Consider the following 22,838-nt stretch of genomic DNA (forward strand, 5'->3'; position numbering starts at 1 on the left):
CAGCTGTTCACACCCTCCTGGGAGGAGGACCCTGAGGTCACCTGGTCCCTGCATAGCCTTGGGAAGGTAGTCTTAAAGCCATCCCAGAATTCTTCAAAGCCGATGCTGGGCAGAGAGCATTCGAGATTAAGGCACAGCCTGGTGATAAAGCAAAGGAGACTCCACTAGCCTCTGCCTTAGATATCTTCTTCTATGGATGAACTGTTAACAGGCTATTTTTTATCAGAAGCTGTAATTAAAACCTCAGAAAAAGTTTCTTTTATCCTTTCTAAAGTTGTACAACCTCCCTGAAACGCTTTTTTAATGTAATACAGAAAACCTGGACAATGGTGGTTAAACCTAAAATATGTTTTGCTTTAAGGCTCTCTCTTATCCTAAAAATTACAGTGAACAACCTCCCTAAGTTTCAGCAACAAGTCCTGAAGTAGACTCAAGTGTGTATAATAATCAAATCCTGGTAAACAGACCTGTCGAAGCACTGAGTCAGCTATAATCAACCGACCCAGCCCAAACACAGAAGGTTAAAGCAAGATTTCATTTCCCTTGCCTGGCAACTTGACCCATAAGCCTCTTCAAAGAATTGACTGGGAAAGGTGTGTACGAGAGTTCAAAAAAGCATGTAAATTTCAGAAGTTACTGCAAAATGATCCAAAGTTTCTCTTCAGCTGGCAAGCAGTGCCGAGACTGGGTCCTGGAGCTGGGCCCACGGAGGGCATGTGCTGTGCGGACACTGTGACATTAAGATGCAGGAGATGGCGCCTGCGATCAGCAAGAATCCCAAGGAACCGAGACAGTTTGCAAGGAGGACACGGGTTTGAAATTTTCCCAGCATACAGTCTCCACACAGCTGCCTCTGTCACTCCATTTTGGGAGGATAAGATTGATGGTAAGATAATTTTTTGCCTCCTAGAAAGTTCTCTGTTGAACTAGGAGAAATGATGACACCATAGCAGCCAACATTTTGCTGAAGTAACTTCATATGTGTATGTGTAGGTCAGCCGTGCACACTGGCACCACATCCCCAGGGCTAGCGTGGATGCGCCGCTAGCTCGTTGGACGCCATCATCGGACCCACCTAGAATAATCTCACCATCACCGTTCCCCTCGCTTTGCTTCTTCCTTCTGCCTTTATTTGGACCTCATCCCCTCACCCTTAAACTCTCTCACACACTTCCCTTTCCTTCTTTCTCCATAAACTAATACTGCTTTGAAAGATAATAATGCTTCTCGTTATGTTATCTCTTTTCTTTCTTTTGGGTTTTTCTGGGGGGTGGGGGGGATCTTCCTCTTGTTTTTAGATGTTTAATAGTATTTATGCTTATGGAGAAACTAAATGTTCAAGCACTGCTATAAACTATTCTCTTTAATCATAGAATATAATTAATCATAGAAAGGATTACAAATGGCCTTGGTGAGCGTGACCAGGGACCATTTAAATATTTGGCAATTTTATAGGTTAAAAAAAAAGTACCCACAAAGAAGGGAGGGAATACGGGGATATGTGTATAAAAACAGATGATTGAACCTGGTGTACCCCCCCAAAAAAAAAAAAGTACCCAAAATACTGGGGTGGGTGAGTGTTAGCTTCATGTAAAAGTGAAATACAAAGATAAGCAGTTCCGAGAGACAAGATCTGTATCCTTCCCACATCCGATTCATTGCACAGCCGAAACCACCATCTTTGTGGTTTAAGCTTTTCAGGCACTAAATAAAGACATGTTGTGAGCAAAAGAAAGTTCATGAACTTCTAGCAGCCATCTGTAACCTAAGGTTAAGCACTGGCAGCCCATCTCCACTGCACAAGGCAGACCCCTCTATTTTTCTATTGTTTTTTCTGTGAAGTGAATTTACTTATTCCCAATAAAGGTAAATCAGCAGAAAGAAAAAGAGAAAACATTTTTGCTGTTCCAAATAAACCAAAGGTGACATTTTATGGGTAGGTCTGAAGACCAAAGGATTGTCTGTGGTCATAAAACTGAGTTACAGCCTTGTTGAAAAGGCGTTACCTGTAAACTTCAGGTGAATCCTTTTGAAGCCTCAGTCCAAGGAGAGAATGCCCTTCCCAAGAGCATGCCCACTGGTGGGTCTGTTCTGCCCAAACCGATCTAAACCTTCAAATGGCACCTGTTCCAGAACCCAGGGCACACCATTTCTTCTTTCCCACCAAGCTACCCCCTCCAAAGCTTAGCTCTCAAGTGGAGCTAGCAGGGGAGAGCCATTTTCACTCGTTTCATTTTCAGTAGAGCAAATCCTGTTTTCCCAACAAATGGAGTTGAAAACACGGGTTAGAAAGGGATTAAGTCGGTGGCTAGCCCAGGGGTCTGTTGGCCTCGAGCCGTATCTCTGAGTGTCTGTGACATTAATTTGTGCATTGGAAGTGCTGGAGTCTATGAGATGAATTACTGCCCAAATTGCTGATTTGTAAAACTGGAAATTCCTTGTTAGAAGCTGATTTAGAACAAAGAAAGCCCTTTGGTAGATCAGACCTACTGTCTATGACGTCTCAGTTGATCTTGCTTAGAAAACAGAGGAAATGACCTTAATTTGGGCCACTAATTTCAGAGTGAAAGTGGAAGCTACCACATTCAGAATCTGATATTCTTGACCTGAGCATTAATCTGGAAACTCCACACATTGTACAATGTATCCGTTTTAAGTTTACCTTCTCTTTAATGACTTAACAGAAAAAAATTGCATGATGAAATATATTTTCTCCAAATATATATATATTTATATAATATATAATCTTAGTTAACTCAAAGGTATATACATTGTATAATAAATAATATTTATAAAAAGAGACTTTTTGAATATAAAATCAAAAAGATCAACAACTTCTACAACTTTTTACAAAACTTTGGATACAGCAGGTTGGTAGGAAATTTCTGTTGGATACTATTACCTGACTACGGCGAGAATAATTACAATGCACTCAATGTACTATTATTAAATAATTACTTGTCAGCTACTTGAATACGTCCCAGAAACATGACTTTATCACTTTTAATATAGAATACATAGATATGAAAAGACTGTTTTGAAAATTTGTATCCATTCTGCTGAAAGAATTCTCACATAAAGCAAGCATTATCTGGTTGACATGATTTAAAACTTCAGTCTAAGGTGAGATGGGGAGGGGCATTTCAGACTCTCTAGAGCGGATGGGATGTGTATCTTCAGGAGGGCTCGTGGCCAACAGATTCAAGAGTGCAGGCATGACTTCTAGGTGATCATCTTGGCGAACCTGCCTGAGCACGTAGGAAGATGGCTTGACCCGGAACCTTAGGTCACTGTTAGGTAGACCAGAGAGAGAAGGGGGAAGAGGAAGAAAGCACTGTGTTCCAGCCTGTGTCCCTGCCGCACCTCTTCTTTCTGATTCTCCTGAGGCAGAGCTGTTGCACTGATTCACACTATCAGATCTGTTTGCCTCCACCGTGCTCGCCTCCTCTAGGACGGTCCAGAGGACCCGTGTGGATAAAGGAGAAATCAGCTGTGAGATGCTTTACCCCAGGGAGCGAGTGACGGCCTGCCCCTCTTTGAACACCTAACCCTGATCCTTGGTGACTGTGTGGATTGATGCTATCAGCGTGCAGGTGAGGCCGGAAGACCTGTGTGAAGGACCTCTGCATTTCTGTTTCCTCACACAGGCCAATGAAAGACAAGGATGCAGGACGACATGTCCTTATAGGAGAGGAAACGAAGGAACCATCTGTGTCCTCCCCGTCTACTGGCCACAACATGGGAACTTTAGGACTAGGTTGCTACTCTCCCTCCCTCTGACCCTTTGTCTAATTTATACCAAGGTGACCTACAGTCCAACTGCTCGATCTGGAGTTTGTTTTTATGGAGAATCTGCAGGTGAGCAAGGCTGGGAGGGACAGAATGGCCCCTTTAAAGATACCACTTTCTTCAGGAAGCCCTCTGCGCTGCAGAAGGCTCACCCCCCCCACACACAGCCTATTTACAACGTTCACTACAGGAAAAAAAAAAAAGAACGAACTGCGTTAATGGTGGAAACTGCAGAATGGTAGGAAAGGATTTTTGAGATCTGACTGCAGTTCACAAGAGCCTCTCGTGCAGAACAGGGTTACAGAGAAAATGGGACTGAGAAGAACATACAGCTGCTCTTCAAACAGCTTTACCAGGCCGCCCGGAACTCTCGGTTCTTCAAACTCAAAACCCGACTCTAACGATTGCCTTGGGCCTCCCTACCACTTGATCCCAGCTAAACCTATGGCTTTTATCGGAATGTGAAAGTCTATCAGATTTGAATGGGAGTCGACAGAGAGAAGGAGACTGCAGGGCTTTGTCCTACTTCCTCACTCGCACCTCGCAGGCATCTTGGAATGTCACCAGGAGAAGCAGTTGGGAAGCAATCTTGCCCACATCGATGCCTTTACTACCAGGCAGAGCGCTCACATGAGCCCAGCCTGTTCTGTTGGAGTAGAAGTGGCTTTTTTTTTTTTTCCATTTTTATTTTCTTTAACGTGCAAAGATAAGCCTCAGGTCTGTTCCTATCAGACCCTAGAGAACTGAAAAGAAAGCCCCTTCTTCAAAAACCATACACCATCCAGAGTAGGGTGAGAAACTTAAGATGAGAGAGAAGGGAGGGAGGCCTCCCAGGCAGCGGGCAGGTTGGGTCCAGGTAATTTACCACACGTGCATCGGGCAACAGTCCGGATTCCTTGCTGTCTGATGCTGAGGGCTGAGCCCAGCTCTGGGTCCCGCTGCCCGTAGGACTTCGGTGAATCTGCCCAGCCACACACGTCACCCGTTCCCGGTGCCCTTTGGAAAGTAAAAGGGAGAATTAGGAACATGATTATTTTCCCAGAGAGACCACCCACAGGGTACAAAGCTCAGAGGCAGACGGCTCAGCATTTCTCCTGAACCTGGAGGTAACGGGGAGTCCAGTGGCCGTCCCACGCTCCCTCCTCTGCCTGGGGTCTACCGCTGAGGAAGGGCGTGTGGGCTACAGAACAGCAGGACTTCAGCGTCTACACCCTGCGATCCAAATCCTACCTCCCCACTTTCTAGCTGGGGCTTGGACAACAGGAAGCCCAGTCACAGGTAACCAGCCTGATACAGGAACCTGTCTTGCGTAGAGTCTGGGAGAAACCTAGCAGGTCTAGGGCCCGGTTCCCAACTTCGTAGCTTCCTGTACACTGTGTTTCTGTATCAAGCTGTCCAAACAGAAGAAAGTCTATTGCATTATGAATAATTCCTTCTCAGGGGAGCACCAATGTGTACATTTTCTTCATTTGTATATGTATTTACCTGTTGCAAAGGATTTGCAGCCCAGAGGGCTCTGACAGGCATTCCCAATCAACCCCCAACTCCTTGGCCAGACTTTTACAAACAGACTCAGCAAGAGGACATGTCCGAAGTCTCACAGCAAGCTGGTGACAGACCCAGGGCTTGGGGTCAGCCAAGGCCAGCCACCTGACGCTTGTGCAGAGCCCTTCCCAGCTTACTGTGCTCACAGCATCTGAATAACAAGGAAGAAACCTGGGACTCGTAAGGTAGGAAATCGGTGGTTAGCCTGAGACACCGGACAAAATCTACAAGCAATGGAAAGAGGTTTTCCCCACAAGGAAGGCCCAGGAGTGTGGCGTTCCTGTGGCACACAGCATCTTGACTGGGGCTCCTCCCCGAGCGTGTGAAGGGCACATGTCTTGCTCTGGGACGCCCTTCTCTCTCCCACCTGCACTGGAGACAGTGCAGCCAAGAGCAAGGCTGCAGGCTCAGTTCCGTGCGGTCCCTGCCAGCCTGTCTTGAAAGTTCCCATCTTGCCTGCAGAGTGTTGGTGTGGATGAGACGATAGGAAAGGTAACTGGTCTCAGCCTGTGGCTCCAGGCCAGCAGCAGGCCTGGGGCAAAGTCGCCCTCGGAGGGCAGTGCCACTTGGCCTTGGAATCTTTGCTGCCTCCAGGGCTGTCTGTGTGCACGACCTCTAGTCCACACAACAACCCTGCAAGCATCACGGTTCTCAGTTCAGATGAGGAAACGGGGGCTCAGAGAGGCAAAACAACTTGCCCCAAATCACTCAACAAACTGAGCGTCAAAAGGGCAGCACGTTAGGGGACAATTCTCCACCTGTCCCAGAGCGAGGGCTCCAGAGTGTCCATATATGAGGAGCCTGGGCGCCACCATCCACCTTGAAACCACGTCCACGTCGTACTTTCCACAAGATTGGGGGAAATGCCATCCTGTTTCAGAAATGGGGAGCAGAAGGCTGACGGGAAGTGATCACTCTTCTTGTGATCAGTATCAGATCACAGGGATTTTTCTGGACACTGAGGGCCAAGCCAGCACCTCCTTCCCACTTGGCAGATGGCTGCTCACAGAGGGGAGGGGAGGGGAGGTGCTGGAAGAGCTGTGACACCCTGGAGCTCCCCAGAGCCACTGCCAGGGCCTGGGCTGCTGCTGCTGCGCCCTCTGCAGGACCCACGTGCGGGGCTTTCTGCAGGCAGAGCCCTGGGCGCAGTGTCCCTATCTGTGCAATGGGCAGGCTAGACGAACGGCCCTCCATGCCCCTTCCAGGGCTAGTGTTCTGAAATACTGATTTCCTCCCAGCCTCCTCTCAGAATGGCCAGAGCTGTGTCCTGCTTGACAGCGGGGACACTTGCTGCTGGCAGAGTGGACATCAGAGGAAGGAGGCACTGTAATTTTCAAACACTCCTTCCACCTGACAAGCCACAGTGAGCCTGGGAGCTCTCTCTTATTCAGACGTCTCTTCCACCGTTTTGAAAAGCAGTAAATGAAATTTCCCAAGGGATGGCACCAATTCCTTGCACAATGACTGCCCTCGTGTCATGACTCTCGTGGCCTTTATCACTTTCTGTTAGCGCTATGTTCAGACAAGCATTCACATCTGCTGGCTTGCTTGAACCACGTGCAAATTCTGCTAGGCTCCCATCATCACCACCACTGTGCAGATGAGGAAACGGATTCCAGCTGGGAAGTGGTGGAGATAGAACCACCTGTGTCCTCTTTCCACTTCCCACACTGCTTTTATTCACACACCAAGAAAAGTGGTGCCTCCTGCTGTCTTCCTGGACTCTGTCCCTGCCAGGACAGAACTTGAGTTACACAGAGGGGCTTCCCAGCTGGGCTGAGTCACCCTGCAAGCAGAGCTCTCCCCAGCATGTGAGGGTCCTCATGCTGCAGAGAAGCCCGACCCGTCCCCCAGGTCCCATCCTGTGTGGAACCGCATCATGCAGTGGGGTGCCCTCACTGACACAGCCCCAGGCAGCGATGACCCGGACAGGCGAGTCCTTCGCAATGAACGCACAGTCTCCAGTGGCCTTCACTTTGTCCCTCATAGCACCTCTGGGGAGGATGACAGATGAGGAGACAGTCTTGTTTGGGTCACAGGGTTGGCAAGTGGTAGAAGCTGGACCAGAGCTCAGACCCCTATAGACTAGTCCCCTTCTTAGGGCAGAGAAAAGGGAGAAACGGCACAAGGGCCTTAGAAACCCTCCAAGACCAGGACCACCACACGCCTATCTTGACCTGTCCTGGGGACCTTTGTACCCGAGGGCCAGGCAACAGTGTCTCCCACGCAGGCCACCTCTGGGAAGCTTGGGAACATAATCCACCAGCCTTTGATCCCTTGATTACTCACCACCATCACTCTGAACTTGACTCTCTCCTCCTCCCCATCACCGTCCATAAACCCAGTGAGAGTGCGCCCCGCTCCACCCAAGCTTCAGATCTGCCGGGATATGGGCTTATACACCGCTTCCCCCCACCCGCCTCCTCGAGGGTGGTAGGAGTTGTGCTTGTGCAAAAACCTGCCCTCTGAGTTCAAGGTGGATGCAGAACGACTCTGCCCCAGGGGTACAAGAGACGTTGGGGCCTGCTATTTCAAGTATTTTAACCCCCTCACTTTATAGTAAAGAAACCTGAGGCCCAGAGAAGTGAAAGAACAGGACGTTGGGAGCGCAGTCAAGACCAGAAGTCAGGTGTCCCAGCTTCCAACCCCCTGGTCCCACCTCTGGCTCCACGGATGCTCAATAATGATAGCTAACGGCTGTGTGAAAAACTGACCTGGCTCATAACTAACTTGTACACGAATTTAATCAATTGCCTGCAGCCTCGTGTGCACACACTCGGTTATCATCTGTGCTTTGTGTAATCCACCAAGACACGGCCCAAGGACCATTCCCACCGAACTTGGGAAATCTGGCTTCCTGCCTTGGCTGTGGAAACGTGTGTGTCCTGGATTGCTCAGAAACAGAACAGAGTCGTCAAGAAGAGGAGACAGGTAAACCCAGTGCCCTGCACCGAGGCCCCCAGCCTCCCCACCCGGCCACCCTACCTGGCTCCCTACTTGCAGGTGTGCACATCGTAGATGCGGATACACTCCTGGCAGCTCACATAGCAGCACCAGTGGAAGATGCAGTGGCATTTCTCCTTCCGCTTCTCCGTCCTTGTGTTGTGGCCACGGCCGCAGCAGAGCAGGTCGCAACCATCGATGCCGTGGGAGGTGACATTGCAAGTCCGGTCCCTGGTGCCAAAGGAGCCCGTCTCAGGGTTGGGCTCGCAAAAGTTGGGGGAGTTCTCGTAGTAGACCAGGTCCCTCTCGGTGGGCGGCTTGAAGAGCGCGTACTTGGCGCGGAGGGTCTCCACCCAGCCACGGGACTCCCGGTGCTTCTCCACCACCATCTCCGAGGCGCTGTCATACTTGTCCTTGAGGAAGTCACCGATGGCGCGGAAGTCAGGCTGGGCCCACCAGCAGGTCTTGACCTCGCAGCTGCCTGACAGCCCGTGGCACTTGCACTTGAGGTGCATGTGGTCCAGGATGGTCTGAGAAGAGGAGTAGCAGCTGGTCCCCAGACTGACCTCACCTGGGAGCACACCCAGGCCCTCCCACTCTGCCCCACCCACCCCCATCACTGAAGCCTTCTCTATTCCTACCCTATGCCAGGATGAGAACGGACAGGGGACTGAGGATCAGACCTAAAGAATGGTGACCACTGTTTCCCTCCCCTTCATACTCCAAGCATTGGCAGAAATCACATCCATTTCTCAAAACCCTGGGAAATAAGGACTGTTATGCCCATTTAACAGATGGAGACGCTGAGGCTGGGAGCTTAAATGACTCACCCTAGGTCAAGCAACCATAGCAAAGGATGGAGGCTGAATTCAAAGCCAGGCCCAAGGGTCTCACAACCCTACACAGGCAGCTGAAGTGCACAGGATGGGGTGCATCCCCAGGGCGGGGGTGCAGGTAGGGACCGGGGAACAGTCCGAGGAGAAAGGAGGAGGAAAGAGGAGAGCAGGGAGACTGGAATGCACGAGGGCCACAGGGAGGAGCAGGGAGGGACAGGGGCAGGTCCGGGAAAGGAGCTCAGACAGGGCTGGGGTGAGGGCAGCTGCGGCTCACCGTGCGTCCAGCCTCGTTGTTGTGCTTGTTCATGGCGGAGCGCGCATCTGGCCTGTTCTCACGAGCGTCTGCGAACTCCCGGGACACGAGCACCCCGAAGTCGGCATCCTCACTGCAGCCGCCCCACTTCCAGCCCTCCCCAGGAGGCCCCTTATGATGCGAGTCGCAGCCACAGATGGTGGAGGTGCCCTCAGCACAGGAGCGTGTGACCGCAAAGGCCACACCGGCTGAGGCAATGGCGTGCACGAAGGCCGATTCGCGGGTGGCTGCGGGGAAGGTGTGGGGAGGCACTGCTCAGGCCACGTACTGGGACGCGGCCACCCTGCCTGATTTCCCCAGCTGGAGAAAGGGGATCGCCAGGCCCAAGGGAAAAAGACGGAACCAAGGTGCCTTTCCCTCTTTGGCTGGCCCAGCGCCTAGTGGATACCCCAACTTTACAGATGAGCGAACTGAGGCCCAGAGCCCGCTGACTCATCAACCCAGGGCTTCAACAGCTGGTGGAGGGCAGCCTGTTAGAAACAGGGGTGGAAAGACCACTCTGGCAGGTTGCTAAAGAGATAAGGTGGCCCTGATCTGTCCTGGCCCCAAGGCCCCCCTGTCCTCCACCTTCCTAAACTGGAAATCCCAGCACAGGTCTGGGCTCTCCCACTCCTAGAGAGCCTGAGGTCTGTTGGGAGGGAGGCCTGGGAACCTACAGCCTAAAGCGACCCGAGTCCACCCATTCCCCACCTGGACACACTTGGGCAGACCCTTTCCTTTTCTGAGCCTCAGCTGCCCTCTTTGTAAAATGGGTACAGCTCCCCTCTGCCACCAGAGTTCCTGACCAGGAGAGCGGTGCTCAGCGTCTCAGCCTCCCCCTCCCACCCTCCCGTCCTCCACCCAGACAAAGCCAAGGTTTGGGACTGGGAAGGCCAAGCCCCTCCTGGGAGGGTGGGGGGACACAGGGCGCGTCCCCTGCTCCCGGCCCTGGGTCCAGCGAAGGGAAGGAAGAGATTCTCAGGACGGCCCTCCACCCTCACGGTGATAACCGCCGTGGAGTGCTGCCAGGTTCTGCCCTTCACGCTTAGTCCTCCTACCCCTGTGAGGAAGAAGGTCCTATCACAGGCCCATTTGGCAGACACAGACATGGATGACTAGGGAGGCAGAGGCCTGAACGACCTGCAGTCCACCCATCTCTCTCCTCACTGGTGAGGAACCCAGAGCAGGGAGGTGACCTGCCGAAGGCCAGGCAGGTTGCAAAGTGCTGGGCAGCTGGCCTGGATGCCTCCTCTCCTGGGCCCTGGCTCTGGTCCTGGGCGCTGAGGGCCGCTCGGCGGACGATGGAGCCACTGCCGCCTCTTCAGAGGCCCCCAGCAGAGGAGGGTGGTCCCCCTGCCTGGGCTGGCGGGGAGCGGGGGCGGCCCCGCCTGGACTCAGGACCCGCGTAGCCGGGGCCGACTGCGACGGGGGGGGGGGCGGCCGAGGCCTGAGGCGCTGCGCCCCGGCTCCGACCCCGGCCGCGCACCCCTCAGCGCCCCGGGGGCCGGGGGCGCCCGCCTCGCTTCCGGCCGGCCCGAGGCCTCTCGCGGCGGCGGCGGCGGCGGCGGCGGCGCCCGGGCCCCGGGCCGGCTCGGTTCCCAGCCCCGGGGCCGCGGGGGCGGCGGGGGCGGGGCGGGGATTAGCCTGGGAGCGGCGCTGACGGCCCCGCTGTGCCGGTCCCCGTCCGGCGGGGCCCGCTGGGCCGCTCAATCCGCCTTTGTTCGCGCGGTGTCACACCGCATTACCCGCATAATGCGGCCGCCGGGCCCGGGCCGCCGGGCCGGCCGCCACCGCGTAGCAACGGGCGGCTCCCGCGGCCGGGCCGCGCCCCCGGCCCCGGCGCCGGCCCGCGAAATCCCCATTGAGGCGGCGCCCCCCGCCCCCGCGCCGCGCCCAGCGGCCAGAGGGCGTGTGAATGGCGCGGCGGCCGCAGCGGGCGCGGGGCCGGGCCGCGCGGTGGGGGGCGGCGCTCGGGCCCCTTTCAAGCCGCCGGAGCCCCTCCGGGCCGCCCCGCCCCGCCCGGGGACCGAGAAACCCGGCCGCCCGCACCCTCGCGCCCCCCGCCCCGGGCTCGCCAGCCCCGGGGAGTCGGTCCCCGGCGCCCGCGCAGGATGCGCGCCCCGGGACAAGGCCGCCTCCCTGCCGCCCTGGGGCTCCAGGCCGTGGGCGGAGGTCTGCCCCGCGGCCCCCACGGCGGGGGAGGGGGGGGGCTCGCCCGAGGCGGGGCTGGAACCCGGGCCCGCGGGGCCCCGGGCGCTGGGGCGCGCGCGTGCGTGGGCCCCGCTCCCGGAGGGCGCTGAGCTCCCCTCGGATTCCCTGGGTCTCTGACCTCTAACCACCACCCCACCCCCGCCGCCCCGACACAAAACTGCCCTCTTGCAATCTCCAGATGTAGGCAAGTCCTAGACCTGCAACGGTGGTTTAAAACGTTAAACACAGCCGTGACGGGATAATAAGCTCAGAGACCCAGTTCTCACAGGCTAACGTCCCGCGCGGGGAAGAGCCATCAGAAGGGGAGTCCTGCTTTGGGGAGCGCGTCTAGACGCCAGGCTGTGTGATGAAGCGCTGCCTGGCCCGAGGTGGGGCACCGGAAGGCGGGGAGACTGACACACCGGCAAGATCGGGTCTGAAATGCAAACCGCCGCCACTTGGCCGCAATTAGAGGCCAACCCTTTTATGTAAACAAGGAGTAATTAGCTTTGGTAATAGAAGCGTAAACAGAATCATCATCCATTGATTTGCTAATTGCCCTTCTGTCCCAGGACAATAGTCTGTAAGGCAGCCTTACAAGGGGCACCAGAGGCACAGGTAAAGGGAGGCTTCACTCTAAAACGGGGATCGGCTCCCCCCACTCATTCGCTGCCACTCCCCCCCCAACTCTTCCCCGGGTCCCGCTGGGTCTCAGATTCCTTATCTTGCTAGCTGTAAATGCAGCTCTTCTGAAAGGAGGGAAGACCAGGTGCACCCAAAGCCCTGGCAGGGGCCGGGAGGGTTCACGTTGCTGCAGAAAAGGAATGGTAGCTCCTGGGAGGCTAGCTGGGTCATTCCGTTCCTAGACACTGCAGCTGCTCAAAGGGTTGTCCATCTTCAGCCCAGAACTCACCAGCCCCAAAGTCCCCTTCTTGAGAGCAGTTGCCCCCCCACCCCCACCCCGGCCCCCTGCCCCATCCCTCTCTCTCAGTGCCTTCATGTTCAAAGTTAAGTTATGTGAATCCCATTTATTTGAGACACAGTAGATAAGACTCCCAGGCTGCAAGATGCAAGTTACCCAGAGGCCAGCACACCCTCTAGCCCCACCACAACCTATGGGCATGTCCAGCCTGCAGGGGCATGGGGACCAGCAGAAGCTTCTCACGGAAGTTCCTGGGGGCAATGCAATGCCACCACCACAAGGCAGTTTCCTCAGCTCCAGAATTTTCTATATGGGAGGGACCTAGGGGTGGCAATGCTCTCACCCCACCCCAAAGCTAGATTTGCATAGCACTTAACACAGCTTTGGGAAAACGTCACAAAAGTCCACATCAAAGCCTGGGGCCACCCACTGTGCCAGCCAGGAGGGAAGGAAGGCTGCAGCCTCCTAGCCTGCCCTAGGATCTCAAGGTTGCCCAGCCCCCAGCAGCACCTGGGAAGAAGGTGTGGCAGTCTGGGTCAGGCCAGAGAGGGACCTGGCCCACTTTCTGTAGAGGCCGTGGGTCGTGACCAGCTTTATCGCCCTCCTCTGGGGACCCTGGGCTCAGAGCTGAGACCCCGATTGCGGAAGAGTGACCGTGTCCTGATGCCCTCCCCCCACCTCCTCTCACACCTCCTATCCTGCCCAGTGACGGTACCTTTGTCGAGGACGGGCCCGAAGATGGCCAGGCTGTCGTCGATGGTGGTGCAGTTCCAGCGGCGGCCCCGGAACTGGTGCTGGCACTCCTGGATGCCCAGCTTCACGCCCTCGGCCACGCTGGGCATGATTTCGATGTAATTGCGGCAGAAACGCAGTTGCTTGGGGACCAGGCCTGGGATGGAGCCGCAGAGTAGGGGCTGGGAGCCCAGGGATGTGTACTGCTGGCCCAGGGCCAGGGACCTGCGGGCAGACAGAGGGCAGCGGCGCTGCAGGCACAAAGCACGCGGCCCATTGTGGGCATCGTTTCTTCTCCACGAGCACTCAGGGTGGGGGGAGCCATGGGGGGCCGGTAAGCCTGAAGCCACGGCCCCGAGAAACCTGGCATCTGAATGTGCTGCCTCTGACCTTGGGTGTACACTGTCCCTTGAAGGGCCGAGCTCTGATCCAGGGAGTCGGCCCTCTGCCATGGGCATTTCCAGCTTGCAGGGGCACCTGGGGCAATGCAATACTATGAAAAGAACCCTGGATGGAAAGATGGTCTTTGGGCCCAGGTCAAGTCCCTCCCCGGCTCTGGGCCAGTTTCCCTGATGGGGAGGGGTCAGGCTGGGAGTTCTGGTTTCTAGGGCCACATGGAAGCTTCCATCAGAAGGATGCAAAATCTACAGAGAGGAAGATGGCAGGAGCTGGCTTGACCCCTGTCACATCTCAAAAAAAGCAGAAAGTAGAGAAGCCTCAGTCCCAGCAGGGAGCTTGCACACATACATAGATACACACACACACACACACACACACACACACACACGTGTGCACCACCCATCAGCCTCCTCCCTAGGACGATGCATGCCCAGCCCAGAGCCTCCCAGTGTCTCTCCCCAGGTCCTCTGTCCTTTGTCCACCAGGGCCTCTGTGACCATCTTTGCAGCTCCCTGGAAGTTTCTGGAGTGCCATCTCTTTTCTGAGCAGAGATTGGAGCTTGGCTTTGTTTCATGGAAGTTTAGCTCAGGGTCAGGAGGGAGAAGACGTCAGATGGTACTCCCCCATCCAACACAAGTGACCTTGCTCAAATCATGTCACTCTAATGTCCCTCATTTTTCAATCAATAGTCTGTCAACCTCTCAGGTTTTATAAAGAGTGAACAGGGGAAAAGAAAAACAAAAAAGAGAGAGAGAAAGAAAGGAAGGAAGGAAGGGAGGGAGGGAGGGAGAAAGAAAATAAAGACAAAAAATAAAAGAAAAGCAAGGGGAAAAAAAGAGTAAACAGAGGAAAGGTCTTATAGGAGCCAGAGAAGGAGGACAACAGTTTAAAATACTAGAAAAAACAGGTGTTCCTCTTCCACTCTCTCCCCCAGCACAGGAACAGCAGGAATGACATGTTGTGAGAAAAGCTGAGAAAACGACCCATGGTCTTAGAATTCAAGGCCAGTTGAAATTAGCCCTGTGATCAGGGCCAGCATGAGTTGGAAGAAGCTGGGCATTGGGGCCCATCTCCTCTCTATTTTTTTTTTTTTAAGATTAGTAATTGAAATTTGTTATTTTTCTTATATTTCCAATATTTCTTTTTTTAAAAAATTTATTTATTTGTTTGTTTATTGTTGGCTGAGTTGGGTCTTCATTGCTGTGCTCAGACTTTCTCTAGTTGCGGCAAGCGGGGGCCACTGTTCATTGCGGTGCATGGGATTCTCATTGTGGCGGCTTCTCTTGTTGTGGAGCACAGGCTCCAGGCACGCAGCTTTAGCAGTTGTGGCACATGGGCTCAGGAGTTGTGGCGCATGGGTTTAGTTGTTCCTCGGCATGTGGGATCTCCCCAGACCAGGGCTCGAACCTGTGTCCCCTGCATTGGCAGGCAGATTCTTAACCACTACTCCACCAGGGACGTCCCTCCTCTCTCTTTATATACAGCTCTGACCAGGCTCTGGTCCGGCAGTGGCCTCTGTCAAGTCCCCCACGCAAAATGAAGACAGAAGCCTTGGGAAGAAGGTCCTTAAGACCCCAGAGGCAGATCAGGAAAAAGCACTGAAGAGCTTTCTGGACCAGACACAGGCATGATCCCAATGTCTGCCATTTAACAGCTCTTCCCATGTGCTCGTGATGGGCACCATGGAGGGCGTGGTGCCCTCCACCTGGGGCTGGCTCTGGGCTCTATGGTCAGAGAGAGGTGGGCGCTCATTTTTCTATTGGGGAGGGACTGCAGCACCAGGTCTGGGAGCCTGGATAGTAATGTGTACCAGACATTTCCAGATCTTGGGTGCCGAGCCCTTTCAAAGAGAAGGAAGGGGCACCCTGCAGGCCTGACTTACCCCTGAGAATGGCTAATTACTGGCTTCCGCCGTGCCCCACACTGGGCGGAGCCTCTTCCTCGGGTTTGCTTCATTGAATCCTTGAAACAACCCTATGGCACAGGAGGGTCGTTGCAGCAGCCCCGCTGCCGATGGCTTGGCCTCACAGGCTGAGCAGCCAGCCCAGACCACAGAGCCACTAAGGAGCTGCGCGTTGGAACCTGGCCACCTGACTCCAGAGTGCGTGGGGCCAACCACGCACCACCCTGCCTTTTGGGCAGTGCCTGCCGGGGTCCTGAGGGGTGCGCGTGACCGCAGGGCTGGCCCGTCTGCACCCTGGGCCTCAAGACTGGACCCGAGCGATAGAGCAGGTTAGCCCAGAGGCCCCCGACGGGCACCACGACACACAGCATGTGACGGGGCTTTGCAGGTCGCCCTCTCCTGCCCCTGCCCTGTTTAGCTATCAACTGGTTACTGTGATAATAATGGTCATTTATTATGTGCTGGGCGGGTTCTGAGGGCTCACGTCTCTCAGCTTATGGGAACCTCGCAGCACGTCCTCCTGATGGGGTGACTGGAGTTGACGTATATACACTAATAAGTATAAAATAGCTGACTAACAAAAAAGTAAATTAAAAAAAAAAGTTTCATTATCATCGTCCTCATCCCATTTCACAGACAGGGAAACTGAGGCCAGGAGCTACGTAAACTGCCCAGCTGTGCAGGACTGTGCAACGTCAGAGCTGAGCCTCACCCCCAGCTCAGGCGGCCTCTGCACATGCTCTTAACCAGCACATCCAGCCCTGCGCTGCAGCTGCCCCAGCAGCGCCGCAATCACTGGACAGAGAAACCAGGGTTCAGTGCAGATGACTCAGCATCAGGCCGTCCTGGGAGGAAGACTCAGGAGCGAGGTCCCCCAGGAAGAAGGCCAGGCCTTTCCCACTCCCTCCTCTGACATTCAGGCCCCGAAGCCCTGTATGCAGACAGCTGGAGAGGGGAGCGGAGGCCAGATGGAGGATGCCACCACACCCATGGCCTCACCTGGGTTTGGTTCTGAGTGTGGGGCCATGAGTGCCCCTCTAAAGGAATATAGCGATTCTTTGCCCCTTTCTCATACCCTGGCCTGGTTCCCGACTGTCCCAAAGCACCATAAGGAGACCTGGCGCCCGCTGCCCGGTCTCCGTGTCCCTCCCCTTCGGCCAGAGCCCTCCCCAGTCTCGCCCCAACCCCAGGCACCTCCGTCCATGCCTATCCCTGGAGGGGTGGGCTGGCCTCGTGGTGCCCACGCACTCCTTCAACATCCTGGCCCCACTGCAAACTCTGACCTGGGCAGGCCTGTGTCACGATCACCTCCGGCACCAGGGAGCTGCGTCCCACGTCGTCCCCCATTTATTGGTCTGCTCACCAACCACACCAGGGCCCCAAGACTCCTTCCTTAACCCTCCCCATCCTTCCTCTCCTCCTTCCTCGCCCTGTCCCGGCATTTGCCCTACACGTATTGGCACCTCTGCAGGCCTGGCCGCCCTCAAGCTAGGCTGGGTCAGAATAAAAACCTAGAAGAGATGCCTTTAGAGAGCATAAAGCCCGTTATACGGATGAGAAAGCAGAGGCCCACACAAGAAAGAAGCGGCTTGCCCAAGGCCACGCAGCCGGACCCACGGAGCCAGGTGAGGCCGGCTGCCGCTGCAGGGAAGCGGGGGCCGGGGAGTGGGGAAGCCCCGGCTGGCTCTTCATTTCCACTCAGGGAGACTGCTCCTCGCCCCAGCCCTCCGAGGGGCTCCCTGCTCCTTCATGTCACCAATCTCCCGACCCCAGTGGGTCCCAGGCGGGCCTGCCCGGCCCAGCAGAACGCCCGAGCCCTATGCACTGGCTGGCAGGGCTTGGTTGGCTGCAAAGGCCAGGAATGCCCCCCAAACATCTCCCGGTAGGGAGCTGCCACGGTGCCCTGCGCGCCCCTGCGGGCACCAAGCCCCTGATGGTGCATCCTTGCTCCTGGACAGCTGCAGTCTCTCCTCTGACCGAGCAGATTTCCTCTTTCCTCTGCGGTCACGTTCGACACTATCAATCATAACGACAACCATGTCTTTAGCACTTATATGCCAGGCACTTTACAGATATCATGTCACTTGATCCTCAAGGAAAGCTCTGTGACATGGGTGCTGTCATCTAAGTTTTACAGATGAGGAAACCGGGGCAGAGAAGCTGGGCAACCATAGGTTTGTCTGACTCCAGGGGAGATGTCCTCCAAGAACAACCCCCCAGCCTCAGAGGGGATGAGTTCTTTTCCCTCCTCCCACCAAACCCTGTCTCATTCTTGCTGTGCAGGTCCATCGCGCCAGGCTGTCTGCGTTCAAATCCAGCTCTGCTGTTTCCAAGCTGCTGATCTCAAGCAGCTTACTTACCCCCTCGTGCCTCGGTTTCTTCATCTATAAAATAGACATAATGGGAGGGATGAAGGATAGAAAGCTCCTGGCACGCAGGAAGCCCTCAAGTCATGGCGGTCGTGGTGGTTACCACGTGTTTAGGGACTGTCCCCAGCACTCTGTCCCCTGCTACGTGATCAGCCTCATTCCTCAGCCCTCCCATCCCTGACTTGACAGAACACGTCAGAATTTAGGGCCCCTTCCCATCCATCACGGGGAAGGATGCAAAGCTGGCCCCTTTTCCGGCAGCTCAGTCCTCACCAGGGTAGCTGAACAGACACCTGTGACCTGGCTGAGTGTTAAAGGTAACCCAGAGGGCAAGGGCATAGGGACCTTTCCGGGATGCTCCACGCAAGGATTTCAGCGCAGACCCGGACATCCTGCAGGTAATGAGCATGGGGCTCTGGGGATGGGGCTTCAGCGCCACGGGCTGGGGCCGGGGGACTGATTTCTGCAGGATAGCTGCCCTCCCCCAAACACGCTGCCACCCGGCCCCTGAGCCTCCTACCCACACACGCTCACGTCTGAGATTCCACCGCCACAGAGGCATTAACGTGACTCACAGCTCCACGTCCCCATCAGTGCAGTGCACGTTCCCCTGGAGGAGGTCACGCGGTGAGCCTCACCCTCCTCAGTTCTTCGTACCAACGCGTGAGTGGTCTCTAGCGGATGTGTCCGGCCCGCCGGATGACCAGGAGCCCCTGCCCAGAGCACCTCTCCACTGCCCAAGCCCCCAGCCAACATCTTCCCCATCCTTCAAGCTCCGATTCCTAGGTCGCCTCCATGCTGAAGACTTTCAGGGGCTCCCAGACAGAAGTCACCTCTCCTCCCTCTGTGTTTTCCCTCTGCTTCACTCAGACCTTATCTCAAAGGACTGAAATGACTTGTTTCCAATTCCATCTGGCTGTGCTAGTGTGAGTTCCCTGAGGATAGAGGTTGTGTCTCCTCCCAGTCTCCTCCAACACCTTCCACCATACCAGACACACACACACACACACACACACACACACACACACAAGCACACTTGGCCCACCAACGGGTGGCCTGGCCCATGCCAGATACTCGCTGATTCTCCAGGAGAGAAATTAAAGAACAACTCCTTCCCAAAAGGCCGGTCTGATCCACGCCCCCATCTTGCAGCCCCTCGGCCCCACTCCCCAGGCCTCCAGGCATCCGGAGCTTCCACCTACACACAGGACAAGACTCCTCGGTTCCGCTGAGGAAGTTCCTACGTTTAAGACCCGAGACAACGGCTGGGCTCCCAAGGGAGGTGGGGACCTGCCCGGCACCGGCAGCTGGTGAGGGGGAGGGCGGAGGGCACTGCCAGGTCTTCCCAGCGGGGCAGGGGCTATTTATACCCAGCTCCTGGCCCTGCCCGGCCCAAGGACCCTGCCACCCTGCCCTAAGGACAGCTCATCCTCCACCCCAACCACCCACTGCCCAGCTGGGCTGAGGACAGACACAGGCAGCCAGGTGGCTGGGCAGCCGGTGCTGGCAGGCGACAGGCTGCTCCAGAGGCCCCGATGTTGACCTCTGAGGATGAAACCCCCTCTCCGAAGGGGCCAGGCTTAAATGCTGTGCCACCCCCACCCCGTCATTCCCCATCACCCACAGCGGCCTCAGCGGCCAGAAGCTGGAGGTGGGCCCGCGTGGTGCGCGCAGGGCTGCCTGGATGCTGGACCTGCCTGTGCACACAGCGCACAGTGAGAGGCCTACAAGGGCCCCATGCAGTGCGGCCTGTTCCAGGATGGTGGCCCTGCGGACCCACAGACCCTGCCGTCCACCAGCAATGACCTGGCCGCTGCCAGCTGCCCGCAGGGACTACGTGCTGCAGGGACGGGGCACACAGTGCTCTCCTCGCCCTGCTTCCCTTAACGAGCTATGGGAGTTGGGGCCCCTGCACCCGGGTGGCCTCCCCTGCACTCAAACTTTCCTACATTTTGTTTTTCCTACATTTTTGACCTTAGATCCTTCCAACATTATAGTATTTGAGAGATGGGAGGGGCCTCAGGAGTCATCTAATTTAGGGTGTTTCTTACCTGTTAACCATTTTTTCCTAATATTCAACCTCCCCCCATCCAGTACACAAAACAGATAAAAAGAGGGACTGTTTCTCAAAAAGCTAAATGTAGAATCACCATATGACCCAGGATTCCACTCCTAGACACAGACCCAGGAGAAGCGAAAGCAGAGACTCAAGCAGATACCTGCACACCAGGGTTCACGGCAGCGCCATTCACAGCGGCCGAAAGGTGGGAACCACCGGAGTGTCCATCAGCAGATGAATGGATGAAAAACGTGGTAAATCCATACAGTGGACTATTACTCAGCCCCAAAAAGGAATGACGCTCTGCTACGTGCTACAACATGGATGAACCCTGACAACGTCACACCAGGTGAAATAAGCCAGACACAGAAAGACAGATATAGTATGATTCCACTTACGTGAGGTTCCAAGAACAGGCAAATGCATACTGACCAAAAGTAGATTAGAGGTAGCTGGGGGCTGGGAGGGGAAGTTATAGCTTAATGAGTAGAATTTCTATTTGGGATGATGAAAAGTTCTGAAAACAGACAGTGGTGATGGTTGGATAACACTGCAAGCCGACTTGATGTCACTGAATTGTACACGTAAAAATGGTTAAATTGAAGGACTTCCTAGGTGGGCCCACCTAGGTAGACCAGTGGTTAAGAATCCGCCTGCCAATGCAGGAAACCCGGGTTCAGAAACCTGGGTTCAATCCCTGCCCCAGGAAGCTCCCACATGCCACGGAGCATCTAAGCCCATGCGCCACAACTATTGAGCCTGCGCTCTAGAGCCCGAGAGCCACAACTATTGAGCCCATGTGCCGCAACTACTGAAGCCCACATGCCTAGAGCCTGTGCTCTGCAACAAGAGAAGCCACCACAATGAGGAGCCCATGCACCACAATGAAGAGTAGCCCCCACTCGCCGCAACTAGAGAAAGCCCATGTGCAGCAACGAAGACCCACCACAGCCAATAAAATATATATACATATATATTTATTTTAAAAAAAAAAGAGGGTTAAACTGAAAAAAAAGAAAAGAAGAAGGTCAGGAGCCCAGAAGCCAATCCCTCGACCTTCCCCTCGCCCCCACCTATGGCCCCTCTGCAGGATGCAATCTGAGAACCCCTGGTCTAGTCTAATCCCTTCCTTCTCTGGATGGGAAGACTGAGTTTTCCCAGGTCACACAGCCACCTGTGGGCGGGGCTGTGGAAGGCGGACCCAAGGTGCAGCCCAGAGAAAGGCTCCAGTGTCCCTGCTTGACGCGGCAGTCTCGGGGTGAGCTCCGTGGCCAAGCCTCCCCCAGGCATGCCTTGCTTGGAGTCATGGTCCCCTTGGGCTCACCTTTCTCAATGGCGAAGACTAAGCATCCCTGCTGGCCCCAGACAGGGCACCTTCAGATTCTGACCCGAAGAACCGGTGCCTCTTAAACTGACTGCCAAGGGAGGGACATGGAAAAAGGGAAGCGTCAAAGCCACCTTTTCTGTGGTCCTTTGTCTCTCTCCTCCAGAGTCACCATCATGTTTCTGGAAACTCTACAATAGCCCAGGGCTTGGTGCTCTACCTGATGGCTCCTGGACAGTCCTGAACAGATGTCCCTCGGTCCAGAGGGGCTCAGCCCTCGCCTGGGGCAAGATGGAAACTTCCAGAAAGGGAAACAAAGTCTTGAAAGTGGGCAGAAGTAAAGATCCAGCATCGGCCTTGGAACTCAAGGCCACTCCCTTTCTAGTTAGCTCAAGAGGCCACTCAGGGCTGGTGGACATCATGAGGGGAGCCTGACAAGTTCAGGGGCACATGTACCCAGTGGGGTGGGGCGGGGCAGGGCCTGCTGGGCCCTGATGCACCCAACTCCTGCAGATTCCAAAGAGCTTAAGCCCAAGTGGCAAGGGCCACTCACCCTGGTGCTTTGGCAGGAAGCTTGTGACAAAGCGAGAGGAGGGACCCAAGTCAAGAGTCACAAGCTACTGCACTTTTCCACACCTGCTCGTCCTCCCTAGGGCACACATGGGCCCTGCAGGTGCTGAGCACAGCTCTGTGCCCTCCCAGCCCAACCCTGAACCCACCTCAGTGTGAGCCAATGGGAGGGACTTGCTTCTGAGTCCAGGGAGCTCACATGGTCCCATGGTCCTCAAAGCAGGCCTAGGTACCCCAGCTGATACCTTGCATCAAGGTCTCCCTGGACCTTTCCCATCAGCAGCTGGTTCATTCACTCACCAGGCATGGATGGCTCTTCTGGTTTTCACGTGTCCCCAGAAGGGCTACAGGACCACCCTCGTTTATATACAGAAAGAGAGGGTGAGGGTAGAAAGGGTTCTCACACTGAGCTGGGACCCAGGGTCCAGAGAGGAGTCATTGAAGAAGCAACTGCAAGAGCCTGGGATCCTGGGAGGCCCGGGCCTCCTGCTGGGTTTCCTGTCTTGACGGAGCCCCAGCCATCCAGCCTGGGGGCCCACAAGCAACAAACACGTGGAGTGCATGGAGGTGCCTGCCCTTGGGAGAGGAGGTTCAAGTCTTCCCTTGGTAAACAAATTCATTCCCCACCTAGTCACTCAACACACATTAAAGTGATGACTGAATCAGGCAGAGTGCCAAGCAATGGAAACATGGAGATGAACTGAGCCACACCCACAGGCGCCCAGACCAGGAGGCATCTGTCAATTACAGGCCAACGAGCATCTTCCAGCACCTACTAGGTCTGGGTGCCATGAACGCGTGACAGACGGTCCCCAGGCACCTGTAGCTTAGCACCCAAGTAACCCTCATGCCAGAGAACACATGGTAAGAGCAGGGGCATCCTGGAAGAGAGGCGAGCCGGTCCCAGGCAGTGGGGACCGGGACGGCACAATGGAGGAGCGGGCACTGAGTGGGCGGATGGCTGG

At 55.3% G+C, this 22,838-nt stretch overlaps 1 protein-coding gene across 2 annotated transcripts in view; it reads right to left on the bottom strand.

The window, feature by feature from the left end:
- Positions 1-2,652: 2,652 nt before the first annotated feature.
- The window catches only part of WNT3 (Wnt family member 3), a 51,026-nt gene continuing 30,840 nt past the window's right edge, over positions 2,653-22,838 (bottom strand). Inside the window, exons 2-5 of one of the 2 annotated variants that reach the window (XM_057716209.1) lie at positions 13,233-13,474; positions 9,388-9,653; positions 8,332-8,807; positions 2,653-4,785 (exon numbers count right to left, since the gene is read on the bottom strand). In XM_057716209.1, coding sequence (XP_057572192.1) covers positions 4,590-4,785; positions 8,332-8,807; positions 9,388-9,653; positions 13,233-13,474 — 1,180 coding nt within the window. In that variant the 3' untranslated portion in view covers positions 2,653-4,589. Of the gene's footprint in view, positions 4,786-8,319; positions 8,808-9,387; positions 9,654-13,232; positions 13,475-22,838 lie in introns of both variants that reach the window. The other variant, XM_057716208.1, reaches the window with a different exon arrangement.

This window comes from Hippopotamus amphibius, chromosome 17, assembly GCF_030028045.1.
Source record: "Hippopotamus amphibius kiboko isolate mHipAmp2 chromosome 17, mHipAmp2.hap2, whole genome shotgun sequence".
Lineage (NCBI taxonomy): Eukaryota > Metazoa > Chordata > Mammalia > Artiodactyla > Hippopotamidae > Hippopotamus > Hippopotamus amphibius.